Source organism: Balaenoptera physalus (assembly GCF_965194825.1).
Source record: "Balaenoptera physalus genome assembly, chromosome: 15".
Classification (NCBI taxonomy): domain Eukaryota; kingdom Metazoa; phylum Chordata; class Mammalia; order Artiodactyla; family Balaenopteridae; genus Balaenoptera; species Balaenoptera physalus.
The window spans coordinates 9405453-9425980 of record NC_138894.1 but is presented as its reverse complement, the minus strand read 5'-3'; the positions used below and the strand labels follow the sequence as shown (position 1 = coordinate 9425980).

General features: G+C 38.0%; 1 protein-coding gene across 4 annotated transcripts in view; it reads right to left on the bottom strand.

Moving 5' to 3' along the window:
* Positions 1 to 20528, bottom strand: part of AFF3 (ALF transcription elongation factor 3) — a 557646-nt gene that overhangs the window by 160022 nt on the left and 377096 nt on the right. For 2 of the 4 annotated variants that reach the window (XM_082427229.1, XM_082427231.1), the window contains 2 exons: positions 18463 to 18514; positions 2221 to 2274 (listed from right to left, as the gene is read on the bottom strand). In XM_082427229.1, the coding sequence (XP_082283355.1) occupies positions 2221 to 2274; positions 18463 to 18514 (106 nt within the window). The remainder of the gene's footprint in view (positions 1 to 2220; positions 2275 to 18462; positions 18515 to 20528) is intronic. The other 2 variants (XM_082427230.1, XM_082427232.1) reach the window with 1 other exon arrangement.

The window sequence follows — 20528 nt, the reverse complement described above, 5'->3', positions numbered from 1 at the left end:
CTTAGTAAGTCAAAAACTAGTAAACTTTCTTGTAATAACATCCTAAAAATTCCAAAGGTTATTTTCCCTCATCCACAGTTAAAAAGCCATCTCCTACAGAACACTGTCACATCTGTGACGTGTCCAGGATTAAGGCAAGAGGGTTCTTGCTTATAGTAATTTGTCTGGTTAGAGATTAAAGAAAAAAACCTGTCTTGAGCTGTCAGTTAATATTTTTTCACTTAAAAAAAAAATCCATCTTCATGCTTCACAGCAGAACTGTGTGATTTTTAAACAGAGGTAAATTCTCCTCCTATCAGGCATCTGATAGTTTTTTGCATGTCAGCACAAGGCAAGCAAACAAAATACGACCCGCGAAGTTTCAAATACATCTTAGTAACATAAACGGAAATTAGTTAGCTTTCTTTGATATCGAATTACTGAAGCATCTCACTGAAAAAACAAAATCCTCCTTGCAATTAATAAAGAGTTGGGGTATTCTAACCAAGCTGAAAGCTAAGAACCTTCAAATTCCAAATCTTTCCATTCCTGGATGAGCTTTGGTATTCAGATGTTAATAAGATGCCTTTTTTTTTTTTTTTTTTTTTTGGCCAATGTTCAGGCCAAAGAGTCTGTGAAACAGACTTTTTCCATCCTATGACCTGTTTTAGAATTTCTTTCTTGCAAAATGTTAGTTATTTTGCTTGGCGGATTGCCCGAATTCATTCTTACTTTCTTTCTCCTCCTATTACTTTATCTCCTCTCCCTTCTCTTTTCTCTCCCTTCTTCACCCCGTCTCTCTTCTATTCTTTGATAAATCATGGATTTAAAAGATAGTCCACTTGGACCTACAGTCTATGTGAGATTTGGCAGGGTTGCTGGAGTTAGCAAATAAAAATACAGAATCCCGGGGCTCCCTGGTGGCGCAGTGGTTAAGAACCCGCCTGCCAGTGCAGGGGACACAGGTTCAAGCCTTGGTCTGGGAAGATCCCACATGCAACAGAGCAACTAAGCCCGTGCGCCACAACTACTGAGCCTGCACTCTAGAGCCCGCAAGCCACAGCTACTGAGCCCACATGCCCCAACTACTGAAGCCCGCGTGCCTGGAGCCTGTGCTCCGCAACAAGAGAAGCCACCGCAATGAGAAGCCCGCGCACCACGACGAAGAGTAGCCCCCTCTTGCTGCAACTAGAGAAAGCCCGAGCGCAGCAACAAAGACCCAACACAGCCAAAAGTTAAAAAATTAATTAATTAATAATAATTTTAAAAAAATACAGGATCGCCAGTGAAATTCAAATTTCGGGTAAAAAACGTTTTTTTTAGTGTATGTCCCAAATACTGCATGAGACATACTTACACTCAAAAACTATTCCTTGTTCATCTGAAATTCAAATGGAACTGGGTGTCTGGTATTTAATCTGGCAGTCCTACTTTGGAGGTTAAACAGAGGGACATGAAACAACAAAGACATCTATTTACAACAACTGGAAGAAGAGACCTTTCCATTCCCGTCCTCCTGAATGCTTTTGGTCTAGGTGTAACATTTTCTGTGGCATTACTTCAATTTATTTTTGATCAATCAAGTTTTACTAAAAGCTCCACAGAGGATATCACATCTTGATACTGAAGAAGTCCAGCCAGGGTTTCAGGGCTAACCCAGCACCACCCGAATCCAGAACTTGCAAAATCGGTCCCTCAGGAAACATGCGATTTTAGTCCAAGCCACAAAAACCGTACAAATATTCAAGTTTTAATGGCTCACTTTTCTTCAAAATTTGAGTCTCCAATTTAGTACTTTCAAAGGCACTGAACTCTCTGCCATTCTTACTCTGAGGCTGTGGTAGCATGATTGGTAACAGTATTATTAAAAAAACAACAGAATTCAAACGTACTTCAAAATGTAATGAAATGATCACCTCTTGGACATTTTAAGGGGAAGATAAAAATAATGATATGCTACAGACATTTAAAGATAAGATTAAAATCTTAATTATGCTAATTATTAATTCAAGTGTATTTTTCAACATCTTGAATATACCCAGGGGTATCACACAATTCAGAAATGCTGTTCTCTTGTTCAGAGACACATTAATATTCAGTATTTGGAAGTAATTTGAAGTCTAATAGCTGAAATGCAGGCTGTATAGAAGCGTAGTTAAAAGCATGGGCTCAGGAGGCAAAATGAGTTCAAATCCCAGCTCTGTCACACACTAGCTGTGTGACTCTGGGCCAGTTACTTACCCTCTCAGTGCATCATTTCCCTTATCAGTAAATGGGGATAACCATCCCAGAGAGCTGTGAGAATAATATGAGTAAAATGCTTAGAATAGTGCCTAGCACATAATAAATGCTCAGTAAATTTAAGGAGCGAGAGTCATACGACCTAGTCAAAACTGTCAATAGGAAAACAAAACTCACAAAATTAGAGAATGTCTCCACTTTTACAATTGGCTCATGAGAAAAAAGATTTTTTTTTCTTGTGGTCAAATGGATAATATCTATTTTTTTCAAAATTAAAAACAATGCTATTTTACGTATTTAACCATTAAAAAAATCCTCTGTTTTCAGAGTAATCTGCTTCTGGGGTTAAGTGAAAGTAACATCATCCTGTTTCAAGAAATGAGGCTATACGATTACCAGTTCTTCCCAACTAGTGCTTGTTTTTCTTGTCTCACCCTGCTTATTATTTTCCTTACTTGCCAAAACTCCAAAAGCAAATTAATAATACTCTCTCCCCCATCCCTACAAGCCAATTCATCTAACTCAATCCTCTAGCTTTAGTGTTAAACAGACTTTCAAATGAAATAGTCTCCAGTCGCTGGGTTTCCTGCCATCTGGCCACTCGGAACTTTATTTGTCTGTGTTTTGAGCCCAGCACTGCTTAGATCCACACGACGGTGCAGCGCACGTGTCTGCAGTTTAAGGCGGCATCGAAGAAAGGGGGCTTTCGAGTCAGACACCTGTAGGGGAATATCCTGGCTGGGCCACACCACCTGTGTGAGCTCTTGGAGCCTCGGTTTCTTTATCTATAAAAAGAGAGGTTCTAATGCTGTCGACGTTTCCCAGTTGCTATGAGGATTCAAAGAATTGATTCATCTGCAGGGTGACCCTGTGTTCCGTTTACACTGGCTGTCCCTGCATTACTGTTATATTATACAGCTCTCCTATTTTTAGAAAGCATTTAGTACACAGTCTGGCTTAGAGTTAGTATTTGCTACCTCTTCATCGTGATATACCGACACTGGTGCTATTCGGAAGAAATGCTTTAAATCCCACGGAGCCCTCATTTTTAAAGCAGGAATGGCCTTCTTAACACAGAAGGGTGAGTGCGTGCATGTGTGTGAATGTTTGGTCATCTGCCCGTTATTCCTACAGCCTCTGCCCCTTTGTATATTTCAGTCACTTAAGAAGCTCAGAGTGGACATGGAATTCTCTGTGGCAGAACCCTGAGGGCAGAGGCTTAAATATTTCACATGCTTTTGGGGGGGATCATGTGAGCACTGCTTTACCAAAATACACTCTGCCAACAGCAGAAGGCCCTTTGAGGTGAGCAGGTGGGCCGGGGCTGGGGAGCTGCTCTTTGACTGCTGCCAGCTACTCGGACTGTCAGATCAATTCCCGACTCCAGCCTCTGCTACTTCCAAGACCTCCATCACCGGGGAGAAATACCACCCTGACTCATCGCCTGTAACCAGCCTTCCTCCTGTCTCCTTCCGCAAGCTTCCTCACAGGCTCTGTGGGCTGCAATTCTCTCGACACTATGGAAGGAGAGCAGATATTCAGGGCTTGAAGGGAGATGCCCGCCCTCTGCTCAGAAACAGGATTTCTTCCTTAGTGTCTCTTCTAGTTCGTGCGCCCTCCGCACCAGACCTAAGGCAGCGCCTCCAAGTGGCTCTGACCCAGCTGGGATCTCAGCTCTGCCACTGCCAACTGTGAGGTCTCACTCACTGAGACCTCCATGATCCCTTCTGTAATATGAGGCGTAGTAATGTCACCTCACTGGATTGTTGTGAGACTGAAATAAGAAAACGTGTCCGGCAGAGCGCCTGGCACAAGATAGACATTGAATGCGTGGGGAGTATCATTTTGGTACCAGGCTGCCTGAGAAGGGACCAGCGTTAGAGGCATAGGGGTGCAAAGAGAATCTGTGATCTGGGGGTGGGAGGGACGGGGGAGAACTCAGTTTGTAAATATACAAGCTCTGCATTTTGCAGATTTATATCTAATTAAAATCCATAGAAAAGAAAGCACAGATCAAGCTAACGGTATTTCTGAAAGAAGATACACGAAATGCACAGCGGATATATTCCAACCATCCTCTGTGTTATCCTGCATTCATTCATTTACTCATATTAATAATCTTTTACTGAATAAGTATTATGTTCTAAATGCTGGGCCAGGCTTCAACACAAGAGTGTGAAGCAGCTTTATGAAAGAATACACTTGGAGGAAGCATAATCAGCCTGTTAATGTCAGGCAATATTTATTGATTACACACTGCAATCAATACATATGGTAATATTTATTGATTTACCACAGTCTCCCTTGGCCAGAGTGACTCAGAAAAACACTGCCATCTGCTACAGTCACACTGAATACAGAGGAGCTCCAGTTTATTAGTGAATGTCTCTTTGGACTGAAAGAGCTCTTTGCAAAGGTGCCAAACTCACTTTCAGATACTGTCCACCTGAATCATTAAGTGAAGGAAGCAGTTGCTTCTGTGGTCTAGTTAGGGGTTGGTGAAAACTAACCCTTCCTGCATGGCATACACCCCAAATACCTACTTCTTGAGCCTGTGAATGGGTCCTGAAATTTTCTGAGTTGTCACTCCCTTGAGCTAAAGCTTTCCTTGGCCCTAATAGAATGCCTTGGGTTCTCTGAGGCGAGTCCTGCCAGGCGCCCTATAAACTAGCCTGTCAGGCAGTGTGGGCCAGAGAGATGGCCCGTGGCAGATGGGAGAGGCGACAGACTCAATGGAGGCAAATCTTTGGACAAGCTTCTTATACTCTTTCAGCCGTGATTTCCTCATCTGTAAAATAGGAAAGAAGAACTTCCTTTCCAGGCTCTTGGGAGGACAGAAGAAATCATCTCCATCAGGTGACCAAGCCGGGGTTAGAAACACTGCAGGGCCCCTACAGGTGGTTTCCTTTTCGTTCCTCACTCCCGTGGCACAAACTATCTCGTTAGTTGGTCAGTAACCTCTAGTGTGTTTCGTGAACATGGGTTGACCAAAAATGAATTTGTGTAGTTTGACCTGCATTTAAAAAATATTAACAAAAAAAAGAAAATGTCAGCGTCATGGTGGGTCCTGTTTTGTGACACTGTTGTTTGAAACATACACTCTCATAGGATGTGACATATGGCTGACTGGGTAGGTTATGTTTGAAAATTTGAGATGGGTGTGTACTCCAAAGAATGAAAGCTGGAACTTGAAGGGATATTTGTATACTCATGTTCATAGCAGTGTAATTCACAACAGCCAAAAGGTAGAAGCAACTCAAATGTCCATTGATGGATGAATGGATAAAGAAAACGTCTATACACACAATGGAATATTATTCAGTTTTAAAAAGAAAGAAAATGCCTTTTTAAAGAGGAAGGAAATTCTGACACCTGCTACGACATGGATGAACCTTGAAAACATAATGCTAAGTGAAATAAGCCAGACACGAAAGGACAAATACTGTCTGATTCCACTTATATGAGGTTCCTAGAGTAGTCAAAATTAGAGAGACAGAAAGCAGAGTAGTGGTTGCCAGGGGCTGGAGAGAGGAGGAAATGGAGAGTTACTAGCTATGGCAATTTATTAATTTGGCCTATTAATGGGGACAGAGTTTCAGTTTGAGAAGATCAAGAGTTCTGGGAATACTTCATGGTGATGGTAGCCACAACAATGTGAATGTACTTAATGCCCCTGAACTGCACACTTAGAGATGGTTAAGACTATACGTTTTATGCTATGCATATTTTATCACAATTAAAATTAAAACCCTTTAAATTACCCCCAAAAAAGCTTGAGAAACGCTGACCTAGATGACACCTTGAGGAGAGGTATGTTTGGATGGAGTCCAGGTGTAGAGGAAAGAGAAAGCATCAGTCTAGGGAAACAAAACAAGAGAGGGGAACAGACCTCCTAGTTTTGCTGAAGAATTTTCTTCTATGGGACCTCTGGGACCATGGGCCTTCCAGTCTGGTGTACGAACATGGAAGATAAGGTTTGCAGTCTTGTTCTGTGATGGCATAATTTCCAATCTACATTCCTGGATTTGTTTGCTGTTTTAATCTGACGGTATAACCAACACAACAGCAACATATAATTTCCTTTTCAGGTAAAACTGACAGCCTCCTCACCTCTCTTTTCCTTCAGCAATGGTGCCCAGCCCCAGCTGGACTTGTTGGTCTTGGAAGGCTGGGTCAAGGCCTTCCCTCCTTATCCACTGGACAAGACATACCTCTCAAAGGCCTTCGGTCTAATTTATTCATCTACATAACAAGGGGGTCCAAGGAGCCCTAGAGACCCTTCCTACGTTATTTTTTATTCTTAGTGTCTAAGAGTTGGAGAAATGGGATCTGGCCAATTTTCTCTAGGCCAAGTGTCTATACTAGATTTCTCATTTTCCTAGCAGACAGGAGCCTGGCAAATTACTTAAACAGATACGGAAAGGAAGTCTCTGGGGAAGGTACCTCGTGGGCTAAAAGAACAGTCAGAGTTCATCATTTTAGACACGCATCGCTATGGCCAAAATAAATATCAGGAAGGTTTTAAACTTCTCTGAAAAAAAAAAAAACATCTTTTGGTAACAGTTCTCAAGTCGACTTTGATCTCTCAAATTCCAAAACCTATTATATGATCAGTTTGTATAATCTTATTATTAAAAGCACATGCATAAGTGATAGATTTCTTTATATGTTTAGCACATTATTGTTCCTCTGTATATTTTTCCTCCGTATTTAACATTTTCTAAGATAATTCTACAATGGGCGTAAGATATTTTTAATAAATAACTATGGACTGAATGTTTGTGTTCCCCTCCGCCCAAACTTATATGTTGAGATTCTAACCCCCCATCGTGATGGTATTAGGAGCTGGGTCTTTGGGAGGTAATTAGTCATGAGGGTAGAACCGTCACGAATGGGATTAATGCCCTTATAAGAAGAGACACGAAAGAACTTGCTTCTCCCCTCTCCACTCTTTGCCATGTGAGGACACAGCAAGAAGATGGCCATCTGCAAACCAGGAAGTGGGCCAGACACGGAATCTGCCAGCACCTTGATCCGAGACTTCCTAGGCTCCAAAACTATGAGAGAGAAATTTCTGCTGTTTATAAGCCACCTCGTCTATAGCGGTTTGTTACAGCAGCCTGAACTGATGGAGGTAAATACTTTTCATTGATATAAACACGCTTCACCTTTCACCTTTGTAAATGACTCACAGGTGCACATCAGACACCTGGAAAGGAGCTTTGGGCATCACCTAGACCCACTCTGTTCCATCAGTCAGTGATATCCAAGTCTTCCAAGACATTTAAAATTAGAAGTCAGTGGTGGAGGTGAATTCTCCAGCCACCTCCTGGCTATGCATTCTCCTTTGGGGAGAGGTAAAGCCATGCACTGCTGGCCTCTGGTCCTATTGTCTGAAGGCTGGGAGAAGAGCTCATTCCGACTGACATTTCTGGAGAAGACTGACCACTCTGCCTTCTTCACAGCTCCGGCTTCACTAGAAGACCTTTGTAAACTTAACCCTTTCTAAGCATGTCACCTTTTTTAAAGGAGAGATGAAAATTCTCATTAAGCTCTGATCTGTACCAACTGCAGAGATAGGGTTGTTTTCTATCTTTTCTAAATCATGAATCCTATTAAATAGCAGTAATAAGTATTTACTGAGTGCCTACTAGGTAATGGGCACTTTCCATATATTACTTCCAACTACTACATTAACTTGGGAGAAATAAGATTTCATGGGTTGCTCTAATTCAGTTTGAGCTTATAGCAGTTTCCAAGTCTTTTACTGCACAATGTGCACACCTGGTAGACCATTTCCTTCTGCTTCATTTTGTTAATTTCTTTTTCTTCTAGAAGTTTAACTATTTGTGTTTAATCCAATTTCCTTAATTTATGAAGGTCATTTTTGAATCTTCATTTATTCTTTAAAGTAATAGTTACTTTGTTCAAATGCAGACAGGTCCTCTGTTAGGAGTTTTCTACAAGCCTATGCTTTTGACCTCTGACTTAAGCGTGGATTTACCAGTGGTGGGCAAATCTGGATTAAGCAAGCACAGTGACCCTGCGAAATTGCGGTCTTCGTTGTATCTTGGAAATCTCCATTTGCTCCTTATTCCTAGAACTTTCCTAGTGAAAATGACAATCTAACAGGATCTCAGTCTGCTCTTCCTCTGCAGGCACTACCTTAGTCACTTGCTCTAAAAAGTCATCACCATAGTCAAGGTCATGTAGGTTTTCTTCTATGGTATCTTTTAGGAGTTTTATAGTTTTGTGTTTTACATTTAGGTCTGTGATCCATTTTGGGTTAATTTTAGTGAGGGGTGTAAGGTCTGTGTCTAGATTCATTTTTTTGCATGTGGATATGCAGTGTTCTACCACCATTTGTTGAAAAGACCATCTTTGTCCATTGTATTGTCCTTGATCCTTTGTCAAAGATCAGTTGACTATATTTATGTGCGTCTATTTCTGGGCTCTCTATTCTGTTCCACTGATCTACTTATCTATTCTTTCGCCAACACCGTAGCTTTATAGTAAGTCTTGAAGTTGGGTAGAGTCAGTCCTCCAACTTTGTTCTTCTCCTTCAATACTGTATTGGCTATTCTATGTCTTTTGCTTTTCCACTGAGACTTTAAAATCAGTTTGTTGATATCCACAAAATACCTTTCTGGAATTTTGATTCAGATTGCATTGAATCTATAGATCAAGTTGGGGAATTTGTTTTTTATTAGAAGTATTCCATTATGTTTCCAATATATTGGAAAGTATTCCAGTATACCAAGATTGTTTATCCATTTACCAGCTGATGTATATTGGGGTTGTTTCCAGTTTTCGACTATCAAGAATAAAGCCGCTATTAAAATTCTTGTACTAATCTTTTAAAGGACATATGTTTCTCTTTTCTTCCCATGCTAATAATTACAAATGGAATTGCTGGATCTAGTAATAAGTGTGTGCCTAATTGCTGGGAAATGCAATAAATGTGTGTAAAAGGAACAGTTTTTAAAAATGGTTATGCCATTTTATGCTCCCATCAGCGATGCACTAGGGTTCCCATTGCTTCATATCTCCTATTTGGTGTTGTTGGTCTTTTCAATTTTAGTCATTCTAGTGGGTGTATAGTGGTATCTCATTGTGGCTTTAATTTGCATTTCCCTGAAGATGAATATTATTAGTAAAATGCATGTTTTCAATTCCTGACTGGACATTTGTATATCTTCTTTGTCTGTTCGAGGCTTTGCCCATTTAAAAAATTTGTGTCTTTATCATTTTGTTATGGAATTGTCAGAGTTCCTTATACATTCTGGATACAAAGTATTTGTCAGATATATGTATTGCAAGTATATTCTCCCAGTTTGTGTCTTGCCTTGTCATTTTGATGACCAGATGTTGTGAATTTTGATGAAATCCAGTTCATTGGGGTTTTCTTTTCTTTTCTGTGGTTTTGTGATTTCTGTAAGAAATCACTGCAGGTTGTGAAGATATTGTCCAATGTTTTCCTTTAGAAGCTTTATAGTTTTGGCCTGTATATGGAGGTCTGTGATCCATCTCAATTGTGTCTTGAGTGAGATTCAGATTTTCCCCCAGTAGTTCCTCCAGCACCATTTGTTGAAGACTTGTCTTTGTCAAAAATCAGTTGACCATACATGTGTGGGTCTATTTCTAGACTCTGTTTTGTTCCACTGATTTCTTTGTCTGTCCATGTCAATGCCACACTACCTTAATTACTTTAGTTTTACAGTAAGTCTTGAAATCAGGTACTGTAAGGCCTCCAACTCTGCTCTTCTTCAAGACTGTTTTGGTGACCTCGGACCCTTGCTTTTCTATAAAAATTTTAGAATCAACTTGTCATTTTCTAGAAAAGTGCCCTATTGGCCTTCTGATCAACACTGTGTTGTATCTGTATGTCATTATGAGAAGAACTGACATATTAACATTATGAGCCTTCCAATTTATGAACATCTCTCCATTTAAGTCAAAAATTTCTCTCATCAAGGTTTAATAGCTTTCAGTGTACAAGTCTTATATGTCTTTTGCTAAATTTATTAAGTATTTTATATCATTGTAAATGGGACTGCTTTTTAAATTTCATTTTGCAATTGTTTAGTGCTATTAGAAACACAACTGATTTTTGCAAACTGACCCTGATAAATTCATTTATTGGTTCTAGTAGTTGTTTATTAAATTTCTTAGGATTTTCTCTATAAACGATCATTCATAAAGATTTTTCCCAAAGATTTTTCAATCTTTATGCCTATTATTTCTTTTTCTTGCCTTATTGTACTGACTAGAACTACAACACTGAATAGAAGTGATAAATGCAGACATTACTGCTATGTTCTTGATCTTAGGAGGAAAGTGTTTGGTATTTCACCATTAAATATGACGTTAGCAGTAGGTTTGGGGGTAGATGCCCTTTGTCAGATTAAATAAGTTCCCTTCTTGTACTAGTTTGCTGAGAGTTTTAAAAATCATGGATGGGTGTTGAATCATGTCAAACACTTTGCCTTCATTTATTTAGAGGATCATATGGTTTTTCTCTTTCATTCTATTAATACGGTGGATTACGTTAATTTTTCTTCTAACATTAAGCCAACCATTCATTCCTGTGATAAACCCTACTTAGTTATAATGAATAATGTCTTTTTCATATATCACTGGAACATATATGCTAATGTTTTGTTAAGGATTTTTTAGTGTTTATAAGAGATATTGGATTACAATTTTCTTTTCTTATAAGGTTTATGTCAGATTTTGGTATCAAGGTTATACTGGCCTTATACAATGAATTGGGTAGTTTTTCTTCCTCTTCTATTTTCTGAAGGAGTTTGTATAAGACTAGCAGTTCATTTATCGGTGTTTCATTGGTAAAAATATTTCTTATTTAAGTTTTGATGGAATTTACCAGTGAAACCACCCGGCTCTGGAGGAATTTTCTTTGTGGAAAAGTTTTGATTACAAATTCAATTTCTTTAATAGCAATAGGGTCATTCAGATATTCTATTTCTTCATGTGGCAGTTACGGTAAGTTACTTATGGTAACTGTATTTTTCAAGGAAATTGACTGTTTCATCTAAGTTGTCAAATTAATTAGCAGAAGGTAGTTCATAATATCCAGTTACTATTGTTTAAACTTCTGTAGGCTATATAGTGATACCCACTCTTTCTTTGCTAATGTTGGTGATTTATGTTTCCCTCCTCTCTTCCGTGATTAGACCTGTTAGTGTTTTGTTAATTTTACTAAATTTTTAAAAGAACTAAATTTTGGCTTTATTAATTTTCTCTATTGTTTAAAAATTTGTATTCCTATCTTTATTATGTACTTCTTCCTAATGATTTGGGTTTAATTTATTCTTCCTTTCTAGCTTCGTAAAGTGGAAACATACATTACTGATGTTCAACTTTGTTCTTTTCTAGTCATGTAAAGCTATACATTTCTTTTTTGTTATGTGTATTGTTTTAGCAAAGCCTATAAATTTTCATAAACTGTACATGCATTTTCATTCAGTTAAAATTATTTTCTAATTTCCTTTGTGATTTATTTTAACTCAAAAACTATTTAGAAATGTTATTTAACTTTCAAGTATTAGGCATTTTCTAGAATTTCATTGCTATTGACTTATAATATAACCATGCTGTGATCACAGAACACATTCTGCAAGATTTTAATCATATGGAATTTATCGATATGTCTTTTATTGTGCACAGTAAGGTCTTGCTTCATGTGTACTTGATAAGATTGCATATCTTGCACCAGTCGGGTGTAGTGTTTTATAAATGTCAATTAGGTCAAAGTGGTTGATAATGTTCAAATATTCTATATACTTCCTAATATTTTGTTTAATTTTTCTACTGATTACTGAAGAAATGGATGTTAAAAATCTCTATTATTGTTGTTCTGTCAGTTTTTGTTTCACGTATTTTGATGATCTCTTAGTAAATAAGTACATATTTATGACTGGTCTGTTTTCCTCATTAACTGACCTTTTTAGCATGATAAAATGTTCTTTTTACCTTTTCTAATACTCTTTGTCTAGAAGTCTGTTTGGGGCTTCCCTGGTGGCGCAGCGGTTGAGAGTCTGCCTGCCAATGCAGGGGACATGGGTTCGAGCCCTGGTCTGGGAAGATCCCACATGTCGTGGAGCAGCTGGGCCCGTGAGCCACAATTACTGAGCCTGCACGTCTGGGGCCTGTGCTCTGCAACAAGAGAGGCCACGATAGTGAGAGGCCCACGCACCGCGATGAAGAGTGGCCCCTGCTCGCCGCAACTAGAGAAAGCCCTCGCACAGAAACGAAGACCCAACACAGCCATAAATAAATAAATTAATTAATTAATTAAAAAAAAATACATATATAGAAGTCTGTTTGGTAGTTTAATAGTGTCACACTAGCTTTCTTATGCTTACTGTTTACACAGTCTATCTTTTCCTCTTCTGGCTTCAATCTATTGTGTTTTTATACTTAAATTGTATATCTTATAGACAGTAGGCAGTCTTTCAAATCTAATTTATTTTGGTATTTTATTTTAATCCCTCCAATGACATTTATGCTTTTTTTGGTTTTTTTTTTTGTGGTTTTTCTGGTTATTATACTATGCATCCTTAACTTATTGCCAGTCTACTTGGATTTAATATTATATCACTTCACATAAAATGTTAAGAATCTTAGAGTCATGCAATTCCATTTGCCCTCTCTTATCCTTTGTGGTATCTTTGTCATACATTTTACATCTACATACATCATAAGTCCCATAAAAGAGTATCTTGTTTTTTACATTACATAATCTTTTATATTTACATATATATTTATCATTTCCTGGAAATACTTCCTTCGTGTAGGTCTGAACTTCCTCCTGATATTATTCCCCTTCAGCTTGACAAATTTCCTTTATCACTGATTGTAGTGCAGGCCTTCTGGGAATAAATTCTCTCAGATTTTGAAAAACCAAAAATGTCTTTATTTCACCTTGTTTTGAAGGATATTTTTGCCAGATTTAGAATTCTAGCTTGATAAAGTTCTTTATTTTTTTTTAAATTTATTGTTTTTATTTTGTCTTCCAGCACTTTAAAGATGTCTTTGCATTATATTCTAGCCTCCGTAGTTGGTGGTGGGAATCCTTTGATTAACTGCGTCACTGTTATCTTTTACATAATATGTCATTTATCTCTGGCAATGTTCAAGATTTTTCTCTTTATCTTTAATATAGGTTTTAGCAATTTTACTGTAATGTTTCAAGGTGTGGTTTTATTTTTATTTATCCTGCTTAGGATTTGTTGAGCTTCTTGCATTTTTAAGTTAATGTGTTCAGCCAGTTTGGGATGCTTTCAGCCATTACTTCTTTGAATATTTTTTTCTGATCTGTTTTTTCTGTCCTCTCCTTCTCAGACCCCAATTACATGTATATTATACTACTTGATATTGTCCTATAATTCACTGAGGTTCTGTTTATTGTTTTTAATCTTCATTCTCACTGTTCTTCATATTGGATAATGCTTATTGATCTGACTTTAAATTTACTTACCCTTTATTTGGTCATTTCCATTCTTCACTAAGGCTATCCAGTGAAATTTTCGTTTCAGATATTTCACTTTTCAGTTCCAGAATTTTCACTTGGTTCTTCTTAATCATTTCCATTTCCCTGCTGAGAGTCTTCTTCTTTCAATTATTATGACCATGTTTTCCTTTATATTCTTGAATATATTTCCATACCTGCTTTAAAGTTATTGTCTGAAAATTCCAACATTTAGGTTACTTCAAGTTCTATTATAGCAATTACTTTTTTTCTTGATTATGGATAACAATTTCCTATTTCTATACATATCTGTTAATTTTTGATTAGATAATAAATATTATGAATGACATGTAATAGAGGCTCTAGATCTGTTTTATTCCTTTAAAGAGTGTTAATATTTTTTGTTTCAGACAAATTACTAGCTGAACTTGTGAATGCTTAGGATTACACTTTGTTATGATCTACTTTGGTTTTGTCCTTAGTTTTAGGATGAATCCTTTATTCTTAAGGCGAGGCCTTTCTGAGGGTTCAGACAAAAACCTAAGTGTTTGCCAAGTCCCTATAACTTGGGTGAGATTCAAATTCCAAACTCTACAGGCAATCTTTGTAGGCAGTAGGCAGCTACTGAAATCTCTGCTCAGCTTTTCAGCTCTCTAGCTATTGTTTTCCACTGGGTTCATTGGCTTTTCTCCCATACCTATGCAGTTTAGAAGTCACCCAAGCATGGAGGAGAATTTATATACAGAAGTGGAACTCTCTTCTCTATGGCTGCCTCCTTTCTGGAATTTCTTCCCTTAAATCCCAGCCACTCTGGCAGCCTTCAACTCCATCCTCATACACTTCAAGAATATATGACTGTGGCCTTGAGTTGTAGTTACTCTTTGTGGAATGGGGAGTGCCCTCAGGAGAGAAGCTGTATAAATGTAGGTCTCATGCATTCCAATTCTTCCTCTCAAGGATCAAATTGCCAACATTTCTGCCTTCTTTTGATCAGCCTCTAGTGTCTTCAAATAGTTTTGCTTTTTAGAAAATATTTCATCCAGAGTTTTTAATAGTTATCTGCAGGAGATTTAATCCAATATAAGCTTCTCTATCATTGAGACAACTGGAACTCTATCACAAAATTTTTAATTTATGTGTGGGTGTGTGTGTGTATGTGTGTGTGTGTGAAGAATAAATTGCACCTCTCATCTTTATGAATACTCATAGGACCATTAAATAATATATCCTGAAGGGATCCTCAGGTGTTACCCAGACTACTCTTTCTTACCAGGCAATTGCTATCTAAAATGTATCATGATTAACCTCCTGCTTTTATTTATTTATTTATTAGCATCAGGTGTACAACATAATGATTCCATATATGTATATATTGCAAAACATAAGTCTGGTTGACTTCTATCATCACACATAGTTACAAATTTTTTTTCTCGTGATGAGAACTTTTAAGATTTACTCTTAGCAACCTTCACATATTTAATACAGTATTATTAACTATAGTCACCATGATGTATATTACATCCCCAGGACTTATTTATTTTATAACTAGAAGTCTGTACATTTTGACCACCTTCACCCATTTTGCCCCTCCCCACCCCCAGCCTCTGGAGGCTACCAATCTGTTCTCTGTATCTATGAGCTCTTTTTTTTTTTTTTTTTAAGATGTTACATACAAATGAGGTCATATGGTATTTGTTTTTCTCTGTCTGACTTATTTCACTTAGGATGATGCCCTCAAGGTCAATCCATGTTGTCACAAGTAGCAGGATTTCCCTCTATGGCTGAATAATATTCCACTGCATACAGATACCACATTTTCTTTATCCATTCATCCATCAGTGAACCCTTAGGTTGCTTCCATGTCTTGGCCATTGCAAATAATGTTAATCTCTCGTTTTTAAAAGAGGCTAGTGAGAAAAGATGCTTTTTCAGAAAATGAGCTGTCTGGATACTCTCAATTTTATACTACAATTTAAAACCAAAAAATGGCTTTAAATGACTCACAGATCATGGAACTATACAGACAGAGGGATGAATAGGCATTACTGAAGCCAAGTCTGTCCCACCAAACCACAAATGTGGAAGAGGTATCTTTCCTAGTGCCTGTGTGTATGTTATTTACAGTTTTCAGCTCCCCTTCACCTCTTTGGTTTCCATGGAGCTCATAATTTTTGGTCTGTTTTATCACCTTGTTCCATCTTCTGGCATCTGTATATTCCTGATTCTCCTGACCTGGCTTCTAAATCATTTTGATTGCTCTGACCCTTAATGTTGAGTGTCCTCTCAAAATCCATATGTTGAAGTCCTAACCTCCAGTATTTCAGAATGTGATTTTATTTTCAGATAGCATCTTCACGGGGTAATCAAGTTAAAATGAGAACATTAGGGTGGGCCATAATCCGACATAACTAGTATTTTTATAAAAAGGGGAAATTTGGACAGAGAGACATGCAGAGAAGGAAGATGATGTGAAGAAACACAGGGAGAAGATGTTTATCTACAAAACAACGAACAAGGTCTGGAATTGATCCTTCTTTCACAGAAGAAACAAACCCTAATGACTGATCTTGGCCTTCTAGCCTCCAGAACTGAGACAATCAATTTCTGTTGTTTAAGGGACCCAGTCTATGCTACTTTGTTACAGCAGCCCTAGCAAACTAATACACTTACCACTTAACAAATAAATGGGTCCCCATTTTTCTCCTTGGTTCTGACTCATGACTTTGTTTTGTCTCCTAAGATCCACTGACCCCTCAGTATGGTAAATGGCCAAAAAAGCTCAATATCCAAAGATGTGTGTCCCAATTTTTTCACTTAAGTTGAATGACTTTTCTGATCCTTAGATTCCTTATATATGAAATAAGGATATTGTCTTACCTATCTGTCTGCATAGATAAAGCTCAGATAGGATACCACACAGACACTGTAAAATGCTACCCAAGTCTAAGGCATCCTGAGGCCCTGCCCTTTATTCATAATGAGCTGCTCCTCTTGCCTAATTATAACAGACCACGGTTAGAAGGTTCTTTGGGAGGATCAAGTTTAGAATTCTCCACTTTTAAGAGGGATACTTGCAGCCTCAGGCTTTATTTCTGCTATTTCTAGTTCAAGAGGCAGGATATGAGATGGATGACTAAGTCTGCTTTGCTCAAAGAGACAAGAATGTGGGGTGATGCTTCAAACTTTCACTGTTCGCAAATCTCCAGAGGGTTTAAAAATAATTCCTCGGACAACATATTTATTTTGATAAGGTAATGAGTTATGGAAACCAATTCTTTTAGAGAATGGACTTTTCGGAGATGTATAAGGGGAGGAGAACTTTAGCGGCACATCAAACTGTATTAACAAAATCGGAGGCCACTGAATGTGATTTTAAATTTGAAAAAAGTAAATGCAGGATGCTAGCAGCTTTCCAAAATATTTTGTACGCTCCTTTGCCTGTTTTTAAGATGATCTGTTAATGAGAATTTGAAAAATTGTTGTTTCTACAGTAATTAACACTTTTATAAAATTATTTATAAAAAATATAACTTACTCCCAAATAGTTGACATTCTAGTTGCATAAATTCTTATCTAGTCTCAAACACTGCTCAAAAGAACTACATATTTAAATGATTCTACCCTTTTCAGTTCTCTAGAATGCCTCCAGATGGCATTAAAACCCTTCTCCTACTATATTTTACAATCAAAAATTTAAAAATTAGTAATATTTTAACCATTTAAAACCAGTCACATTCATTATATCATTAGAAATCATGATAATGGAACTATTTTGAACTTTTAGGGTAACATCTTAAGAAACATGTAATCATAACCTTTATGAAACAAATAGCCATCCTATGTAAGCCAAAGGCTCTTCCTAGATTGAGAAACAGATCTTGGACAAATACACTCAATAATGTTATGTCGTAAGCTGTCATTTCTAATGAATAGCACTTTAAATGCTTAGTAATAAGACCACTGGTCCAAATATAGATACGTGCACAAAACTGTCTTATAATAAGAAAACACATTTAACTCCTCAGAAATGATAAAAAATAATGATTTTTAAGGAGTAAACCTGTTACTAATTCCTATGGAGCGAAAATAATTTGTTAGCTTGTGAATTATGTAAACTTTGGCGTATAAATTTGGTATCGAATTAATCGTCAGAACATTTTTTGGATTGCTTGAGTATTGAGAGGAAAAAGACAAAACGTAGAGTGAAGAACATGTTTTAAAAGAGCCTTTTCTTATCTTTTTAAAACTGCGTTTGTTAACTCAAAAATATGAACCAACCCTTGAGGGTCCAGAGATATCTATAATTGTATATTTCACATAATTCAGAGGTGTGGTTGCAAAGGGCAGGCTTTAAAATGACACTGGTACTTCCCAGGTGTGCAGGACAGACTATCTCCTAGTATGTGTGAAAAGTTCTCTAATTATTTATGACGGTGACGGAAGTTGCCAAGCAAATTCCAAAAGCTTTCCTCCCCTCCCCCTGCCAAAGTAATACCGTCAAATCTCACTACATTTGTACTTTCTGAAGAGGAGCCTTGTGTTTGCAAGATGACTCTTACTGGGCTAAAGCATAAGAAAGACCTCAAAATGCATCTGCACCCAAAAGCATTTAAAAACGCATTATCATGAGAAAGAGAACCACAGGCTTCTTTCCATTATTATTGTTACTATAACAAGATATTTGCGCTGTTTCATATTATAAGCATATTAAAGAACAGTCATCTCGGGATAGAAACAGGAAACAGACTTACGATGTATTCGATGTGCCATTGTCTGGACTCCCTGTCTCAGCATCACCTTTCTCTTAAAAAGGAAGAAAATACCAACATGTGAGCGTTACAGCCTGTAAGATTTAAGAGACATTCAATATATTTCCACACTCTTACTAACAATCATTCAAAATGTGCAGCAGGAGGCTTTTTAAACATCTTTTTTATTGTCCAAGAACCGGGTTTGCAAAATAATTTCTTCTTTGTAATACAATGGCCCAGGCAAGGATCTGTGAATAGGTACTAAGGAGCTGTTTGCAAACGACCAGAGGCTCAGAGTGGAGACCCTGCCAAAAGATGAATACCTTACAGATGGAACCTGTTTCCTTCTACTTCTTTTACAGAAAACTTAAGGAAATTAACCCCATTAGCATTCTAGATGCAAGGCGTTTTGAATTCTGATCCCTTCTGCTAACACAAGCTAAACCAGGTCAGGTGGCAAAAGACCTTGGAGGAGAGAATTTTACACAATACTGAGGTTGCACCCTAGCTTATAAGATTCCCAAGAATTACACCCCACAGAGAGCCCCAGCAGCAGGTTCTGGGGTCACCCTGTGATTGCAGAATAAGATATAAATCAGAAATCCTTCCTGGCCATCTGAGAGACTAGTTAAAGAAATGTTTCTGCCGTCTGTGGTCACCGAGGATTGAATGGGTTTTAATGAAGGGAGCCTGGAACCAGTTCGTTTTTTGTAGTTTTAAAGGGCAAATTCCTCTTGCAATTGACATAATGTAATTCTTAGATCCTCGACCATTGATGGTTTGAAACCATACATCCTTGTATTGTAAGGCACTTCTTTTTATTTTCTTGAGGCTAGGGGATGGAGGAAGGGTCATGACTGCCATTGTGAGTTAGCTGTGGTTAGTTAGGCTGGTTATGTAGTGCTGATAGTTTAACATACCCCAGAGAAGGTTATTAGTTGCAAGAGATGGGCCTGATGGTGGCAACTTGCTTTGCTTTGCTCTTTCAAGTCAGGCCTGGAGACCTCACAGAATCCCCCAGTCTGCTGTTTAGGGCTTCAGGCCTATGTCCTGTACCAAGCCCCTTCTGTCAGCTGTAGCCATTAGCTTATTGACACCGAGGCTTGGGAATGACCCCCTAAATTACATGATGAACACATTCTGAAGATATTGTCCAAACTGAACTCAAAAGTAAACTTTATAATTTCTTTTCCTTTTTGTTCTTTCAAACAAAACGGTTGTGAGAGAAAGAAGACAGTGATATATAGTGCATACATCTGTCTCAGATGTCACTCTGTGCTAATGTGTGTCTACACACTGCCGGGGCATCCGTGAGGGACAGTCACCTTGTGAAAAAGTCACAACATCTATTTTAACTGCCTGAATAGCAAACACTGACACAGTCCCAGCACGTGGGAAACCATGCTGAAGTAAAAATAGAGGCAGAGAATTAATAAACTTGCTTTAAAGCTTGTATGTTCATAATATATTTTGTCTTCCAGGCCAGGTTTGTTGTAAACTCACTTAGGAGACATGCAAGACCTTGTCAACTGGCTTTTGTGCTAGAAAATAAGCTTAGTACTTTCCAAAATCACTTTTCCAATGAGAAACCACAATTCCTGCCAGAATCCTAAAGTACAGAGTTGTAACACCTGCATTACCTAAGATAAAACTAAATGGAGGTTTAATTTTTCTCAAACATAGCGATCTGTTTTTTCCCCTTTACTTTGGAGAAATTGGTTACGTTCCCTGGTCTGTAGCTGCCAGAAGTTACCCCACATCCAATCACCATCAGCAATGTAAGCAGCAGGCTCAGAAGCCCAGGCAACAGTAAACATTTCTAAACAACTTACGTCATTAAAGAAAAGGAAATCAATATGATACATGAAGACATTGTTTGGATGTCTGAATAAATATGTTTTACCTTGACCAACAATGCTGCCAGATAACCCGTGGGCTGAGAGGACAGAGGCCTTATTGCACATGGGATCTGGGGGCTGCAGGGATCGGGAGCCGGATCGGCACAGGGGCAAAGCTGCAGCTGATTATCTCTGCTCTTAGCAGCACTTATGTTGTGGCAACAGGGA